General features: G+C 42.3%; 1 protein-coding gene across 20 annotated transcripts in view; it reads left to right on the top strand.

The window, feature by feature from the left end:
- herc2 (HECT and RLD domain containing E3 ubiquitin protein ligase 2) overlaps window positions 1-6,799 on the top strand; it is a 75,840-nt gene extending 69,041 nt beyond the window's left edge. For all 20 annotated transcript variants that reach the window (XM_084067875.1, XM_084067871.1, XM_084067862.1 and 17 more), the window contains 6 exons: window positions 743-937; window positions 1,573-1,685; window positions 3,977-4,167; window positions 4,696-4,801; window positions 5,148-5,360; window positions 5,817-6,799. In XM_084067875.1, coding sequence (XP_083924001.1) covers window positions 743-937; window positions 1,573-1,685; window positions 3,977-4,167; window positions 4,696-4,801; window positions 5,148-5,360; window positions 5,817-6,089 — 1,091 coding nt within the window. In that variant the 3' untranslated portion in view covers window positions 6,090-6,799. The remainder of the gene's footprint in view (window positions 1-742; window positions 938-1,572; window positions 1,686-3,976; window positions 4,168-4,695; window positions 4,802-5,147; window positions 5,361-5,816) is intronic.
- The last annotated feature ends 10,865 nt before the right edge of the window (window positions 6,800-17,664 follow it).

Consider the following 17,664-nt stretch of genomic DNA (forward strand, 5'->3'; position numbering starts at 1 on the left):
TATCTCTCCTGTGCATATGGCTTCCACAATACCCCCCCATTTTGTAAATGTGTCTGATAAATGATAAATGATCAGCAGAACAGATGCAGAGCACCCCTCATGTGCTCTCGTGTTCAACATGAGACATTGATGTCCGTAAACCACAGCACTCTTGTTTTTTTGTTTTGTTGTTTTATCACCACTGCGAGATGTCCTCACGGGGCGTTGTGCGTTAACACAGTGGCTTGCCTTTCTTTTCCTTTCTTTTCTTTCCATTTTTTTTTCTCTCCGCATGGATTACATTTCTTATTCAGACAATAACTAATTTCAGGTATTTGGATTCTGTAGCATAGCATGTGTGTCTCTTGGCTTGTAACTTTAACACTGCTGCTCTGCACCATGCGGCTGGTAACGTCAAGCCCTACACTAATATAATAGTTATTTCATAAAGAGTAGTTGAATCGGTCAAACTAGCAATAGAATACATGATCAGAAGCATCTTCCATAAAACCCTAACCAGCCTCTTATATTTAATAAAAGCAAAGGTTAAAGCCTCAGTATGTGATTTCTTTACCTGGTAGGCTGTATGTAGAACGGCAGGAACAGAGGTTTAGAACGATAATGCCAAAACATATATTTACATATTGTGCTTTTTTTCCTTTTTAACAGAGCGCTGTTTCATACTATTTCAAAGATCACAGATTGGGACTTGGCCTAACAAAAATGTTCAGTCTTGAGATTTAATCCCCATCTCTGCCAACAGGGGAGTCGGTGGACGATTGCGGCGGAGGCTACAGCGAGTCGATCGCTGAGATGTGCGAGGAGCTGCAGAACGGCCTCACGCCGCTGCTCATCGTCACTCCCAACGGCCGCGATGAGTCAGGGGCCAACCGGGACTGTTTCCTGCTCAACCCTGCAGCCAAGACCCCTCTCCACATGAACATGTTCCGCTTCCTGGGTATGCAAACGCAACACCACAACCCTATATACGACATTAGGGATCTATACGTGGTCCCTCCTTTTTCCCCCTCTAATCCAAATCTCTTTGTTGAAAATAGCTGATCTGCAAGCTCACAACTTCCTATTTCAAATGGTAAAATCAACTCGAAGTTCACATAAAAAAAACAAAAAAAAAACACACACACACACAGTGTCAGATTTTGCAATGTTATACATTGTCAGAATCCATTTTGTTTGTGTTTGTTTATGTGCTAAAAGAGTGACTTGAGAGCCGTTTCACTGAGCAATGTAAATCAATTTCTAATTAGCAGAGCAACTGTTGAAGCAACAGTATCTTGCCAATATTTGGAGTTACATCATGGCAAAGTCTACCAATGTGTTATTCTGCTTTAAGCCGGATTTATTCTAAGTCGTACGCCGAAGTCTTGTGCCAAAAATATCTGTAAGCTCACCACGCGCGTCACTATGTGACATGAGTTTGTAGATTGTGTTGTAGTAGAGCTTGCAGATCGGCTATTTTCGAGAACAGACACAGTGCATGTTCACCTGTCATACATCTGGCTGGAGATAATGAGAACAATTGGAATGGAAAAGGAAGCAATGTGTCATTGTTGGATGGTTGTGTCCCTACAGGAGTCCTCCTGGGCATCGCCATCCGGACCGGCAGCCCCCTGAGCCTCAACCTGGCAGAGCCTGTGTGGAAACAGCTGGCTGGCATGAACCTGACCATTGCTGACCTCAGTGAGGTACAGATACTGCACACTGTGTGTGTGTGTGTGTGTGTGTGTGTGTGTGTGTGTGTGTGTGTGTGTGTGTGTGTGTGTGTGTGTGTGTGTGTGTGTGTGTGTGTGTGTGTGTGTGTGTGTGTGTGTGTGTGTGTGTGTGTGTGTGTGTGTGTGTGTGTGTGCAGTGGCGTGCACAGACATTTTGAGGGGCAGGTGCTCAAGTAAATTATACTTTTTTGTGTTTACTTGGTCTGCTCTTTTTTCCCTCTACACCTATACCTCTTTGCCAAAAATAGCCGATCTACAAGCCCACAACGCCTCGAAGCGCGAGGCGTTGTGGGCTTGTAGATCTGCTATTTTTGGCTAAAGTTCTCCTCAGAAAAGGGATGCTAGGTTTCGAGTGGTTATGGTAAAAAGAAAAATCATATCACAAAGATTTGGTGGACCCCCTGTAGTAACTCTGAGGACCCCCTAGGGGTCCCGGACCCCTGCTGTAAACTGAAAAAAAAGGGCACTTCTGGTCAAGAGGGCAAAGGGCAGGTGCTCTAGCACCACCTAGAGTCTATCTGTGCACGTCCCTGTGTGTGTGTTCTCCTCTGACTCAATACTGGGAATTAACGCAACCTTGCCACGTCGTGCCCTGAAACCTGTCCAGAACTCCTTGTGTTTGTTTAGTTTGTTAACCACTTGAACTCTTATATACTTAGTTGACCGGGGTCCCCAGGGCTCTATTCTAGATCCGCTATTATTTCCCTCTACACTAAATCTCTTTGCCAAAAATAGCCGCTCTGCATGCTCACAACCACATTTTGGCCACATAATAGGGACACTAGGGTTTGTGTGATAATATTTCAGTGGATAATCAGAACACATAAATGTCCATTCTTTTAAGGAGGGGAAGAAAAAGACTTCTGTCTGGCCCCTTCACCTTTTAGCATGAATGGAATGTTTATCTTTTTACCTAACAGTTATGCAAGTCAGTTTTATAAAAGGCGTACAATTCCTGTACATTCCTGCTCAGATTACAGCTTCGGTTCAATGCTCACTGACGAGGGTCGTGACTCTTGTGATCGCCTTCTTCTATTGGGAGCTTTAGTACTGCAGCCATCCTTTTCATAAGGGGCATGCTGTGAATTCACCTCTCAGGAGATGGTGGTCGTTGTAGTCATAATCAACTCAAATTCTGATCTAGTATGTTCATACTCATGATGATAGTATGTTCAATAGCTGTCATGTGACCACATCAACCAGTTAAAGGTAGTAGATAGTTCACTGCAGAAATGACTTTTTTTCCTATCGATTAGTCACCCCATGGAGACTTGAATTCATGGACATTTTTTTGTTTTTGTCGCATTAGGGGCGGCCACAGCTGAGTGGTTAGTGAGCCCGTCTAGGGAGCTAGAGGCCCTGGTTGCCCCAGGTACCATTTCAGGCCAGGCCAGCAAATGTGTCGATGAAATGAAATTTGTCCCTGAGCAAGACTCTTAACCCCTAGTTGCTCACAGGCCCTCATTGGAAACAAGACCGTAAGGACTTTCATGAACGGACCTGTTAAAGGAATTATTATATTATTTTCTAAGCCAATAATATTCTGACCGGCAGCAGTCGGCTGGTCATCAAATTATTGGCTTAGAAAATAGCCGCTCTACAAGCTCCCAGGCTATTTTTTTTTACATGTTTGGGGGATGCCAGGGTTAATGTGTTTAAGACCAAAGTGAAATTCAAATTTGTACATTGTAAGCTATTGATCTGAGATCAGGGAAAGAATTTGGTCGAGGATAGCAGGCAAAATAATTCCATATGACTACACCAAATGACGCTCATAACTTTTTACCAGAATGGACAAAGAATTGAGTTTGTTACAGTAGTCTACCGGGCTCAAATTAGGCTTTTATTTTCTGGCTGGCGTGAGCCCACTCCTGCATTCACGCTGCAATCATCTGAGCCTCTGTCTTACGTTTTCTCACAAAGATGTTGTTGTTCTGTGGTTGTTGCCTTGAGACATCTGAAAGGTTACACAGGAAATAGAACCCAACATAAGACTACAGCAACAACACAGGACTCCTCTGTTTGAGTTATTCAAACAATGCAGTGACGCACATGCGTACACGAGCACACACGCTCGCCACTGGTGGAATAGAAAGTAACTAAGTACATTTACTCAAGTACTGTACATTTTTTGTATTGTTTTTAACTTAACACTCTTAATTTTCCCCTTTTAGTTTTATAATTAGTTTTAGTTATCTATAATAACCCTGGTGCGCCAACACACACACAACGACAAAGTGCTGATGTACTTTCTGCGTCCTCAGGTTGATAAGGATTTCATCCCCGGCCTGATGTACATCCGAGACAACGAGGCCACGGCCGAGGAGTTTGAGGCCATGACGCTGCCCTTCACCGTGCCCAACGCCAGTGGTCAGGACATCCAGCTCAGCTCCAAATACTCTCACATCACCCTGGAGAACCGTGCAGAGTATGTTCGCCTAGCAATAAACTACAGGTGAGAAACTGCACGGTTCACTATTTTTTTCAAATGAACGTGTGTGTGTGCAGTGTCTGATTAACCGTTATCTAACTAACGGCAGCGACACACCTAAACAAACCGTTATGATTTGAATTTCATTTCTATCTAAACCACATTGAAAGTTTTATTCCAAACATAGTCCAGTAGTAGCGGTAAAGAAGATGAGCTCAAAAAGCTACTGCTACTAGCTCGTTAGCTGCTCGTTTGCTAACTGGAATGGAATTCGGACAATTTTACAGTATTATTAAAATGCACTTGATGGGGACCAAGAGTCACCACATGGTGTCACCAAACTACCAAACAGAAGATCTTCAGGATTAACAATTAAAATGAACACTTAGGATTTTTGCTGTGCATAAAGGAATCAGCTAAATGCCAAAATTGTCTGTGTGCGCGCGCGCATGCATTCGTTAGCATGTTTCTCTCCTGCTGTGTTCATCACCCCCTGTGTGTGTGTGTGTGTGTGTGTGTGTGTGTGTGTGTGTGTGTGTGTGTTCCCTGCAGGCTCCATGAGTTTGATGAGCAGGTGTCAGCCGTGCGGGAGGGAATGGCTCGAGTGGTGCCTGTTCCCCTGCTCTCCCTGTTCACTGGCTACGAGCTGGAGACCATGGTAAACACACTTATCACATTGTCCCTTATCTGCAAAGGAAATCTTTGCCGTCGGGCAGAAACCTTCTATCTCCATATTCTAATTGTGTGTGTGTTTTTCATAAAATAATGACCTACTTGATCATACTACAGTGTCACTCAAAAGTATCAGATCTGCTCGAAACGCGGCGCGAAGCAACGCGTTTTGAGCTTGCAGATCAGCTACTTCTGCTGTTTTGGAATTTGAATCCAGAAAAGTAACTGTTTTCGACATAGGTTTCCACCCGACAGAGACAAAATAATCCATTAACGTCCAGTTGAGAATCACTGGTGTAATGGACTGTTTCTCTCTCTCTCTCTCTCTCTAGGTGTGTGGGAGCCCTGACATCCCTCTCCACCTGCTGAAGTCGGTGGCCACCTATAAGGGCGTGGAGCCCACAGCGCCGCTCATCCAGTGGTTCTGGGAGGTCATGGAATCCTTCTCCAACACAGAGAGGTCTCTCTTCCTCAGGTTCGTCTGGGGACGCACGCGTCTGCCCCGGACCATCGCTGACTTCCGCGGCCGGGATTTTGTCGTGCAGGTGAGCCATTTGCAATGCCAGACCAGCGCCAAACCACCGTCAAGATGTTTTGACACACGAGTCACAAGGCAGTGGTTGTCAAACGTTTTCATGTCGAGGACCCACAAATTAATTTGTATTTTGCCGCGGACCCCCCAGCTGAAAATATTTTGTACCATATAAGTATTGTGTTTTTAAAAACATTCCAAATTTGTAAAACAAATTCAAGGTTTTGGGAAAATAGCCGATGTACAACGTGTCGCGTGAGCATTGTGAGCTCTTCTATTTCCCCTATTTGACATACAAAAACATACGTATCTATGTATCTATTAATCTATGACACCTGTGTCTGTCTGTCTTTGTAGGTTTTAAGTGATTAAACAGTTCTCAGTGTCAACTCATTGTGTCGATGTTCACCCATCTACATATAAATGCAGGCTGGTCAACATGTGACTCTTTCCATTGCCTCTGCTGTAGGTGCTGGATAAGTACAACCCGCCAGACCACTTCCTCCCAGAGTCCTACACCTGCTTCTTCCTGCTGAAGCTGCCCAGGTACTCTTGCAAGCAGGTGCTGGAAGAGAAGCTTAAGTACGCCATCCATTTCTGCAAGTCCATCGACACGGACGACTACGCACGCATCGCCCTGTCTGGCGAGCCGGCGGCTGACGACAGCAGCGAAGACTCCGACAATGAGGACGCTGACTCGTTTGCCTCGGACTCCACCCAAGACTACTTAACCGGGCACTGAGCTTGGTCCAACCGATAAACTGCCACTGAGGAAAAAAAGAAAGAAAAAAGACTGTGTTAATCTTATGTATTAAATACACACGTTCATACCTGCATTCTACTAAGACTAAAAAAACACTTAAGATGGAAGAAAAATAAACAAAACGTGCAATTAGCTTTGAAAGCATTTTTATGTTGGAGAAGAAACATAGGTCTTGCTATTATTTTTAGTTTCTTTAAAGTGGGAGAAATCAGCTGCACACGTGTTGGTTCGTGTTTCATGAAACATGTACATGTTTCCAGACTTCCGTCGTGTTTGCAGAGTTAAATAATTAAAAGAAACAAAAAGAAAACGAGGCTCTCCAAGCCTAGCACTGTGGTAGATATCTCCCGTCAGTTTGCGTGAATTACCTGTCCCTAGTTTGTATATAGAAACTTGATGTGCGACGAATGAGTAGTGTTATCGTTTTCTTTATTGGTAATAGCAGATGTTTCTTTATAAGAACCTTTTTAACTTAAAAAACGCAAACGATCAGTGTTTCTCACTCTGCTCACGTCAACAGAAACCCACTGAAGGGACGTTTTAAGATCGCCCCTTCCCCCAACACCTACGTTTGTGCACTGTCTCCATAAAGAATGTATATAATATGATTGTGCCATGTAATCATGAAAGGTTCTCATTCCTGCATATTAAATGTTAATACATTTCTGTTAATAAATTTAACTTAAAAAGACTGAGGGCCCCAATTTGTGTTATGTCTGTTAAAATGCTAATTTGTTACCAGCTGGGTTTTTGGAATAATGTGTGTGTAAGCTAGATAGAGCAGTGGTTCACTGAGCTATAGAGGATTTGATAGGTGAGCCTGCAGCAGCTTTGTTTTTATGGCTTGACTCTAGGAGGCTAGCCGTCTATAAGAGGGTCTGTATTTATGTCTGTCCATGACTAATCTGGCAAACTGCTGGACTGAGTAGCGGCAAATTTCTTGTGCATTCTGTCAGTAGGCACTGGTGAGAAGACCTATTGTACTTGAGTACAATTTTGAGGTACTTTAACTTTGAGTATAATTCTTTTAATACATTATATTACTACTTTAGGCTACTCATCTCAGCTCTTTGTAGTCCACGACAATTATTTGACAGCTTTAGTTACTAGTTTATTTGCAGATTATTTGAAGTCATTAATTGATCATTATAAATGATCGCTTAGTCTACCCAGCACAAAAAGTAATTACAATCGGCCCCACCTTTACCAGCTGGTGATCTGTTCATCACTTTGCTGCAGGCAGTGATGAACACATCTTACAATAAATGCACAGAATCTCTGTATGTATGTATGTCTGTAATCCACGTATCTCGAGAACTGCTCAACTGCCGACTTCAAATTCGCAACACACGTCGCAGATGACCCGAGTACGAGGGAGTGGAGTGCCCGGCGTCGTGTCGGCCGAAACATTTGTCCAGAACGCCAGAAAAGGCTCTGGCCATGGCCCAAATGAGCCAATTGATTGCCATGGCAACCCCAGCCTAAGATTTGGCAAATCCCCCAGACCTGTCATTTGAATACTTACTGTCAACTTTCCAGAGTCAGTTGGCACTCTTCAGACATTCTCCACAGACGTTTACCACTGCACAAGGACTTTCCAGACCTGCCCCCCCCCCCCCATATGCTCATATATGGGTATGCCCGTATATGGCCATATAACTGAGAACATCAGGGATCTCCATATACTGTATGTGCACAAAGGAACACAGGGCATATAGACAGATGCAGAGATCTCCATATGGTCATAAAAGGCTCACAGACAGACAGGCATTGTATAACATAATAAATCATTTACTTCCACATACTTTGGTAGCTATAGCTACTGTAGCCCTGTGGAAATTTAAGCCTGGTGACGCAAGGTTTCTATGTTGATGCTGATACTTTAGTCAAGTAAACAGATTATTTCTCCAGTATAGTGTAGCCTATTGTTAAACCTTTAAAGCAGGGGTCTTCAACGTTTTTCAGACCAAGGACCCCAATAGCTGAGAGAGAGATGAAGCAGGGACCCCCCACTACATATTGGCTTCATGTTAAATGTGTGTTTTCAGACATGTAATGACTTGAACCCTCAATACTTTGTAAGCTTGACCTCTGTACTTGGTCTGCTCTCTTTTCCCTGCCACCAAACATCTTCGCCGAAAATAGCCGATATACAAGAGCTTGTAGATCAGCTATTTAATTTTTGGCTAATGTTCCCCCCAGAATAGGGACGCGAGGGTTCAAGTGGTTAATGTAAAAAATATAAAAATATAAAGTCCACAAAGATTACGCGGCCCCCTGCAGTATCTCTGAGGACCCCCAGTTGAAGGCCCCTGCTTTAAAGCATGTGAAAGGTCTGCACTCTGCATAATAAGTTGACCCCCCCCCCATTTCTTTTTCTTCTCTTGTACATTTTTTTCACTCTTCATACCAGTAACCTGTAAGCTGATTGTATGACATTCTGTATAGTAGTTTGTGTATATCTGTCTGTCTCTTATACGTCATCATGATTTGTGTGCATGGGGATCTCATCTTAAACAAGCTCAGTGCTTAATGAGTCTCCCAGTTTAGTAGACCTTGTATTGTGAATTTTGTACTTCCATGTACTGTTGTTCTCATGTCTTACTAAATAAAGTACATCAATCAATCAATCAATCAATCAATCAATCAATCAACAGTGACACATGTCATTTAAAAGGGGATCATTATTTGATTTATATCATGCTTAATTTATGACCCGTCGTACGACGGTGTCGTGCCGTGCGCCAAAAATAGTCGAGGGGGCGCAGCGCGGAAAAAAGAGGACGCTCCACATTTTGGCATTTTTCTTTTTCTTCACGCCGTTTGGTTCCCCCCCAAAGGTTGGTGCCCTGTGCTTCAGCACCTCAAGCCATTTGGATAAGCCACCACATGCCCTTAACAGACGACGTCACTGTCACTGATAAGAACCAGTATGCGTGCAACCAGTATGCGCGCAATGAAACCCATTCTATCAGGTCTCGGTAGGAAGCGCCTCACTAGCCAACACACAAGAGGGGGTTGGGGTGTGCTGAAACCAGCGTCTATATTTCCATGAAAATGTTTGCCAGCTGAAGACCTACAGTATACCAGATTTGTGTTAAACAGTTAAAAACATATTCCACATTTTATTGCAAGAGTTTTTGAAAATAGCAGATCTACAAGCTCACAACGCATCGCATCGCGAGCTTGTAGATCGGCTATTTTCAAATAGCCGTTGCTTCTTTTGGGCTTGTTTTCCTAGACCTGGCTGCTTATTTCTCTCACAAAGTATGGCAACACTGGAGGCAGGTTATCGAGGTATGTTGTCAGGAAGGGGGTTTCAGCAACTTCCTGACAACATAGAGATCGTTTTGTTGTCCTGAGTCCTGAGGCCTTCAAGTCAGGTACTCACAGCTGGGATGTGAGGTTGGAGATAACCTCGCATCACCAGTCTTTCCACCTCGGAGGAAATAGGTTGGAGACAGAGTACAAACTGGTCTGGTGTGTTCGAAGACTTTAACCTGCTGGAACAAGAGAAGATACAGATACAGAGGGGGGGAACCTGGAGTAGGGTTACATAAAGGTAAATATACAGCCGCTCAAATTTCAGTAAAAGCTCTGCATCTCTCACTGAAGCAGAACCCCAAGAGGATCAGAGTCCAGCTGGAATGCAATGAAGATATTCCTCTGAAGATATTACCAGGAAAGTTCAGTGTAAACGTCCTGATGATGATTATGATGATGATGATGATGAAGAATGAACATGATAAAGATAAACACAAACTATCAAGTATGTAAAGAGGAATACCAGTCATGTTCATCAAAATCACTGAGATATCTGGTAGTTAGTTGACTGTCTGTTTCACAGTTCAGGTTCATGTTTTTGTGTGAGACAACTTGTGTCACTCTCACTAGTACACTCCCTGCGTTAGTCTTATAGTCAGGGGATATTAGCAGAATATTTTCCAATCTTGGAATAAATTCCTTACCAAAAAAAATCTTCACCAATGTGTTTGTAAAGGTGTCTAGTAACACATCTCACAAAGACTGAAATTCAGTATCCCTAGGAGAATTTTTGACAGCTCCTTAAAGTTGGGGTGCCTACCCACCATAACCTTGGTTAAAAAAAACTTTAAAAAAAACCCCGCAAATTTAATTATGTTTTAAGTAGCATGTGAGGGGTCAAACTAGGGTGTTTTTATGATTCTGAATCCATTGCAATCATTTGTTTTGCACCAAAACCACTCCTTGGGCTAAAAACGGCCATAGCCATGTATACTTTTTGTGTAAAAAGCCCATTGAGATTGGGCCGTTTTTAGCCCAAGGAGTGATCATCATAAAAACACCCTAGTTTGACACCTCACATGCTACTTAAAACAGAATTAAATTTTGATATTTTGGGGGAATTTTTTTTTATGGTGGCATTGATGGGTAGCCCAACTTTAAGGAGCTGTCAAAAAATCTCCTAGGGATACTGAATTTCAGTCTTTGTGTTACTAGACACCTTTGCAAACACATTGGTGAAGATTTATTTTGGTAAGGAATTTATTCCAAGACTTTTTTAATATCCCCTTACTATTAAGTGTCATGTTTAGATGGAATATCTCATACGTCACAGTATGATGATGTTGGACATTCCTGCTGTCAGCTCTGCATGGGGATTAAGGAAATCTCCCATAATTACCTCAGCCTTGTCCAGGACCCAAGGAGATGAGGGGTGTCTGTGTGTAATATTGGTGGTCTTAAATAGGGGTGCAACACTTAGTCGATTATTTAAAAAAAAAAGCAATACATTCATTTGAGCATCATAGGCAAAACGTTTCAGAAAATGAAAAAGGAAAAAAATCCAAAATAGATTTTTGAGTTTGTAGATCTGCTTTTTAAACAATTTTTCCACAACAATAAAAAAGGGGAAAAAACGTGATTATTCAATGAATCGAAAAAGTGATCGATAGAATAATTGCGTAGAAAATAGTCAATAGTTGCAGCCCTAATCTTAACCACATGAACACTGTCATCCCTATTCTGGGGCGAACATTTTGACAACAAAAAAAATAGACCATCTACAAGCTCACAACAGAGCATGTACACTATTTTCAGTGAAGATATTTGGTGTAGAGGGAAAGAAGGAAGGGGCCTAGTACAGACCCCTGGAGGACTCTGAGCAACGAAGTATAGGCTACAGGGTTTAAGTGGTTAAACCCCTCTCTAATTTGTCTCATTGTTCATTACAGTACAGACTGCACTACGCATTCTTTGTGTATCCGCCACTAATAAGCTCTCTTGGGGTGTTAACAAGTGTGTGTGTGTGTGTGTGTGTGTGTGTGTGTGTGTGTGTGTGTGCCCCCCCTCAGTCACACACACATGTGCAGCCTTGTGTGTAGCTCTAGGTATTACTGACAGCCATGAGAAGAGGGTGGGGGTAAAAAAAAAAGGCCCTGTGTTTTAAGATGGCTTAATTTGGCTTAAAAATCATTAGCATTCTTTGTAGTCTTAGCTCTTTTTCTCAGGAATAAGAATATTACACTAGTGGGAGTCAGGTGCTTCTCAATGCCGTGTACGCCCAGCTCTAGATAGCGGGAAAAAGAGGAGTGCAGAGAGAGAGAGAGACATGAATAGCCTATATCGTGGTCCTCTAAGTGGGGTCTGAGGACCCCCAGTGGTGTTCCAGGGGGTCCCCAGATAAATCTTTAGTTAGGAGCCAAATGCCCCTTTAAAGGTATGTAACTCAGAGAGTGTTCAAATGGAACCAAATGGAGCCTTACGGGTCTGTAACTCTGAGTTAAGGGGGTCCGAGGCCTAATGCAGTCGTTCTCAAACTGTGGGTCGGGCCCCCAAATGATTTTGGGAGGTCCCCAGGTGATTTGCTTAATGTGCAACATTGTTTTCTCACTCAACAGTAAACCAGCATACTGTATAAGTGTATACAGTGTATCTGCACATTTCTAATGTGCCAATTTAAGGACTTTTGATATATTTTTTTAATACCTGTAAAATAAGAAAGACCGTAGTCTGGGAGACTGGGAGGCAGAGCCTGGACACCAATGGGCGCGGCCACTGCGTTCTCATTCAAATCAACAGCCAATAAAGAAAAGGGGGTGGGATCCACATGCAGTGGGTGTTGCATGTAAATAGGAGCGACGGGAAGCAATTTCTCCTTGAGAAATTGCGGCCGCCATTGTTGTGTACTGCTGTTTGCCTCTTGTCAGACTTTTTAGACGAGTTGCACAGCTCTCAGACCGGTAAGAGGCGTGTCCGCTCAGATTCTGAGCGTAAGTTACATCCCGCCCACAAATACCAGGGCTCTGGCCCAGAAGTTCCTCGCCGCTCCCGTTTGTATGCGAGAGCTGGCGAAAACTTCTGGGAACTCAGATTAGAAAGACCATTACTGCGTCAAAAGTAATCAACTAACTGTATTATAAAAAATGGTCAAACATTGGCCAAATTGTCAAATATTACCTAAAAAAAGAGGGAACTGAGTAAAACTAAATTTTAAATGCCTCAACTCCTACAATTCCAAGTGATTGTCACGGTTCGTGGTCCCCAGTTCAAATATGATTATTTTATTGAGAACTACTGGACTAATGCATACCAAACTGGGGGTCCTGAAATGAAACAATTTGAGAATGACTGGCCTATATAGCCTCATTCATCTGCCGACCACTGTACTGTACATGTTCCATGGTCTGTCCGGTCACCACCCCAAGACAAGCATAACAGTCCATAACTTTTGTGTGTGAATAAAACGTTAAAGTAAACAATCTGTATGGGAGTTATAACTAACCCAACTGCAGGGTTGTAGTTGGTCTCCCTACTCTTCTATTGAGACAGGATGTGGTCCTACCACTACTGGTTGACAAGAATTCAAATGGAGACAACTGACCGTTGTAAGCATATAGTTCAACAGTAAAAATGTTGGTGCTTGGACCCGGGTTTAATTCCCTGGTAGGACTTGAAAGTTATGGATTGCAGCTTGTATTCACATGTATTCACTGTGCTGTAAATAGAAATTTACCAACAATTTGTGCAAAGAACAGTATTCCTGTTGTCTTTAAGTTGCATTTAATAGACCTCTTTGTGTTAAAATGATAGTCGATGAAAGTCTTTCCATGACCCTGTATGCACCACCTGACATTTCTATTTGACTGCGTAAATACACATGCCCTCACTCATTTCTATTTGGGTGTCTGAGATTCCAGTGATCATGTGCTGTCGGAAGTATGTCAGCAACAACGTTGCCATGTTCCAGGGTTTCCCCTCGCCCCACTGCTCTAAAGACTCCAGGAATTAATACACCAAGGCACTCCCAGGAACTAATACACGCATGGGTTACTGGCACGAGATTCTAGATGCTTTGAACACATAAGGTACAGTAAGCTGTGGTTATGATAGATCCACTACGTGCCAGGCATACTGTGGAGTCAAAGTAATCCCCATTGGCCTGAACCTCAGATCCAATACTAAGCTATACATTAACACTAAGAGAGAGCGAGAGGCAGAGAGAGAAATAGGCTATTGTACCACTCAACAGATCACATTATTTGAGTAATTACACGGCCAGTCGTGCAATCTGGCAACGGTACAGTATGTGTTTACTCACTGCTCTATCAAACCAGCCTTTCTCCAACAGCAGACTTCATTTCTAATAATCAGCTGCAAACGGTCCCAGGGTCTGCACAGAGAGACATCTATTGATTTTCAATATGACAAGATGACCAGTATAGACAGAAAAGGCTGCTTCTTATCTGGTGTTGCACACAGTCCCCATCCTTACACACCAGGAGCATTTTTTCATGCGATTATTTCGCCTGATTATATAATTTCTTGAAATTCTTGTTTTTTTATTCTTGAGTACGTCCACACAGAATGAATTATTTTTCACAGACAATAAAAGAATCAACTTGTACGAACGAAGCATCACCAAATGAATAGTTGGATGCAAAATATTCACAGACCAGGGGTAATTCTGACTGCAGCGATACTTTCTCTGCAACGTTCAAATTAACTTAGACGTGTCGCGCACCAGAAATAGCAGACGTACTAGCTCAGCTTGTAGAGCTGCGTACAATATAAAGTATAAGTCGGTTTTGTCTCATTGTGAAATGTGAATCATTGGTCTGAACTAGGCTTTAATCTTCCTCCCACATGTGGTCACATGCTGTCTCCCCTGCAGACCCCAGGAGAAGATCCTGGCTGCTCCCCTCCCTCCCTCCCAGCAGTCTGCTCATACAGTAGGTCTGATCCTGCATCCCTCATCCCCTCGTGATCCACGCTGCTTAAGTCCAATGGTCTGTGAGTTTTGTGTTTACACTTTTTTTCCTACACGTGCACAGTAAGCCTTTGAACTACTGGGGCAATTTTGCTGTGCAATTTATGCCATTCAAAAACGTAAAATAAAGCTTCTTCCATTCATATTACTTATTGTTTCTCTATTAATATGATCAGCATTTATGAAAGCACATGGGTGGCACAACAGTTGTTGTACACACAGAAAAATCCTGCGTGTTATTTTATCTCTCAATGGATCCTTCCGGATCCATCTCCACACTTCTTTTTTTTCCTCCCAGGGGTGTGTTTATCCCTTTTTGGAGCCCCTGGCATTCCATCATCAGTCAGTCTCATGTTGTCGGGTGGAAACTGGAAACCTTGTATGTCCAAAGCTTGTAGATCGGCGACTGTAGTATGACGAAGTCGTTAGGCATTCATTTATGAAAAAAAACCATCCCGTTCAGTAACGATTTCTATCGTACATGTGATGGTCTCAAATTGTCACCACGTCTCTCCTCGCCGGCCCACAAGACTGGTGTGCGCTGTGCCCTTTGGCAATCTCCTTTGTGCAGCGCTGCTCCTGTGACGTCACTGGGAGGAGAGGATTCACACCAGGTGACTTCAGCTCAATGGACCACATTGTCCTCCCGGTACGGAGAAGGCATGCATCTGCTGGAGATCCACAAGCACTGATGATCACCTGCTAGCTACAATGATCACTTTGTAGATTCACTTACAGTAATCAAATGCACTGTAAAACTGTTACTGTACATTTAACTCAGAGTTCATTTAACGCTGAGCAATTTACTGTGCATGACTGTTAACCACTTAAACCCGTTAATACTTCGTTGTAGGTCACGATGAATAGCGAAAATAGCCGATCTGCAAGCTCACAACACATGTAACACAATGTGTTGTGAGCTGTATATCTATTTTTGCTTGGTTCTCTGTTTCTTTGGGAAAATCTTTGAACATGAATGAAAATCTTTTTATAGTTTTTATCATTTTCGCCTGCCCAAAATAGGGACTGAACAGTTTGCAGGTTGTTGATGGGAATTCATTTGTCATTACTCAGGCTCTGAGAGTTTTGTATTGTATGGCAGGGTAAACAATTAAAATCACTCTTGTGGCTTTGCAAAACTCAATCCTTTCTTTTTCCTCATTACATTTTTATTGACTTTTCACAAAATACACGTTACAGACATCAACGTAATTGAACCCCAGCATCCCCCACCTTTCCCCTTTACCCACCTTCCCCCATCCCTTCCAAGTCCTTCCTCGCTCCACCGTCCTATTCATTTGAGCATCACAACACATCCAGTGTGTCATTACGTCAGAAGATCTTTCAGATCCGATATAACATTTGACCATAGTAAAATTGTGCCTTGTGGAGCATGGTTAATTCTCGCTGAAGACAGCAATGTCCAAAAAGCTCAGAAGCCAGTGTTTCTTAGATATGTCATGTGGGGGTTTCCAGAACTCCAAAATCCCAGGCAATACGGGTCAGGTGCCAATCCCATTCAATGTCTAATTCTGGGTGTTTCGTGTGTCTATGACAAAACCTCAAATGTATATGTAGTGATTCGCGCCGAGCTGGGATGCCGTGAAGCACTGCATATCGATTTAGTATTTTTCAATGCATCAGTTGCATTGTCCCAAATAGCATCCCAGTCAAATTCCTGGTCCAAATCTGCTGCATATAGATCTGAGAGTTTAATTGATCATATATGTATGCCAGACACTATCTGTCTAGGAGCACTCTGGAACCAGCTCAGAATGGGATGGTCTTTTAACTCTGATCCCCAGGGAACCTTATAGGCCTTATAAGCGGATATCGCTCTGAAGTAAAAGAAAAGAGAGTGCTAATCAATACCATATCTAGAGATAAGATTTTGAAAGTTAAGGATATTATCTGACCCATTAATGTCTTGAAGAGTCCTAATGCCTTTCTCTTCCCAACTCTTACTAGTGAATGGTGACGGTCCCCCCCTATACAAAATGCGATTGTTATTCCATATTGGAGATGATTTACACCACATGCTTTTAAGCCCTATACATTTCTCTACTGCTCTTAACACTTGCAATAAATGTGAAAAAATTGGACCATACTAGGATAAACGATATTTTTTAGAAATACCCATCAGGTGGAAATCTTTCATTCCTATAGTGGCTATCAACTCCTGCTCTAATCCTTTCCAAGAAGATCCTCCATGCAAACATTAAGACTTCTTATTCTTAACAAAACTCAACCTTTTGAGAAAACTTGTAAAAACACAAAGGATTAACTCATGATACCTTGAATCAGATTAGCTTTTTTTTTAAATGTCTGAACCAATTGACCTTCTTTCCACAGCTTTTGTCAGGGTTTAGGCACACATTGCAAAACCTGCACGGTACAGGAGCACAACTCTATTTAGAGTGTAACGTTTCAGTTACAAGACAACCTTCCTCAGGCAGATGCCTGAGGTATTTTTTTGATGATGACCAAAGATCTCTGCCTATTGATACATCTGGGGAAATCTATTTCAATGTAAGGACTGCAGTCTAGAACAGTAGTGGATAAAATCTCCACTACCAAACCTACGCCTATTCCTTTGAAAACCAACCCTGATGTTGTCCCAATATGAAGGACTGCGCTAAAGTCTTTGCATTGGTTCTGCAATGCAGTATTTAAAAAAAAATCTCATTAAGTGATATTTCTTTGTTAAAATACGTGCTAATTAGCTCTATATTAAATTCCCATATTAATTATTGCTATAGATAGTGTTTGTTCAGTAGTGTGTCCCTGTCTCCAGCTCTTTTGTACACGGAAAATACATCAGATGGGTCATCACCAATTTCAGCCAATCAGGAGAGAGAACCCATTATCAGCTAAAATATTATGGTGTTCCTAATTTTCCATTTAAATCATGTTGATCATTTTAATAATATATTAATGAAAACAACAACATTGTTTTTGTGATGCACTTTAAAACTTTGTAGGTGTAGCATTTATAAAAAGGAGGAGACATATCAGAGACAGACCACACCAGTCAACTTGCCCACAAACAGCCAGGTTGTCAGTGTGGGGAAGGGCTGTGCAAACAAATCAACAAAGCTGAGTCACCATATTATGTTTCACAATATTATATTGATTTGCCCATCTTAGTGATATGTATCCAGGGCATAACGTTCTCCAACACTATTGGCAGACATGTTTATCTGTCATGTCTCCCACATCACACATACTGTAGTGTGGGGGTAGTTTAGCTATAAGTAGCTAAACTACTAGCTTAACCACATTTTCCATTAGCTTGTCATGGTCACT

The sequence above is a fragment of the Gymnoscopelus microlampas genome (genome assembly GCF_963454915.1).
Source record: "Gymnoscopelus microlampas genome assembly, chromosome: 9".
NCBI lineage: Eukaryota > Metazoa > Chordata > Actinopteri > Myctophiformes > Myctophidae > Gymnoscopelus > Gymnoscopelus microlampas.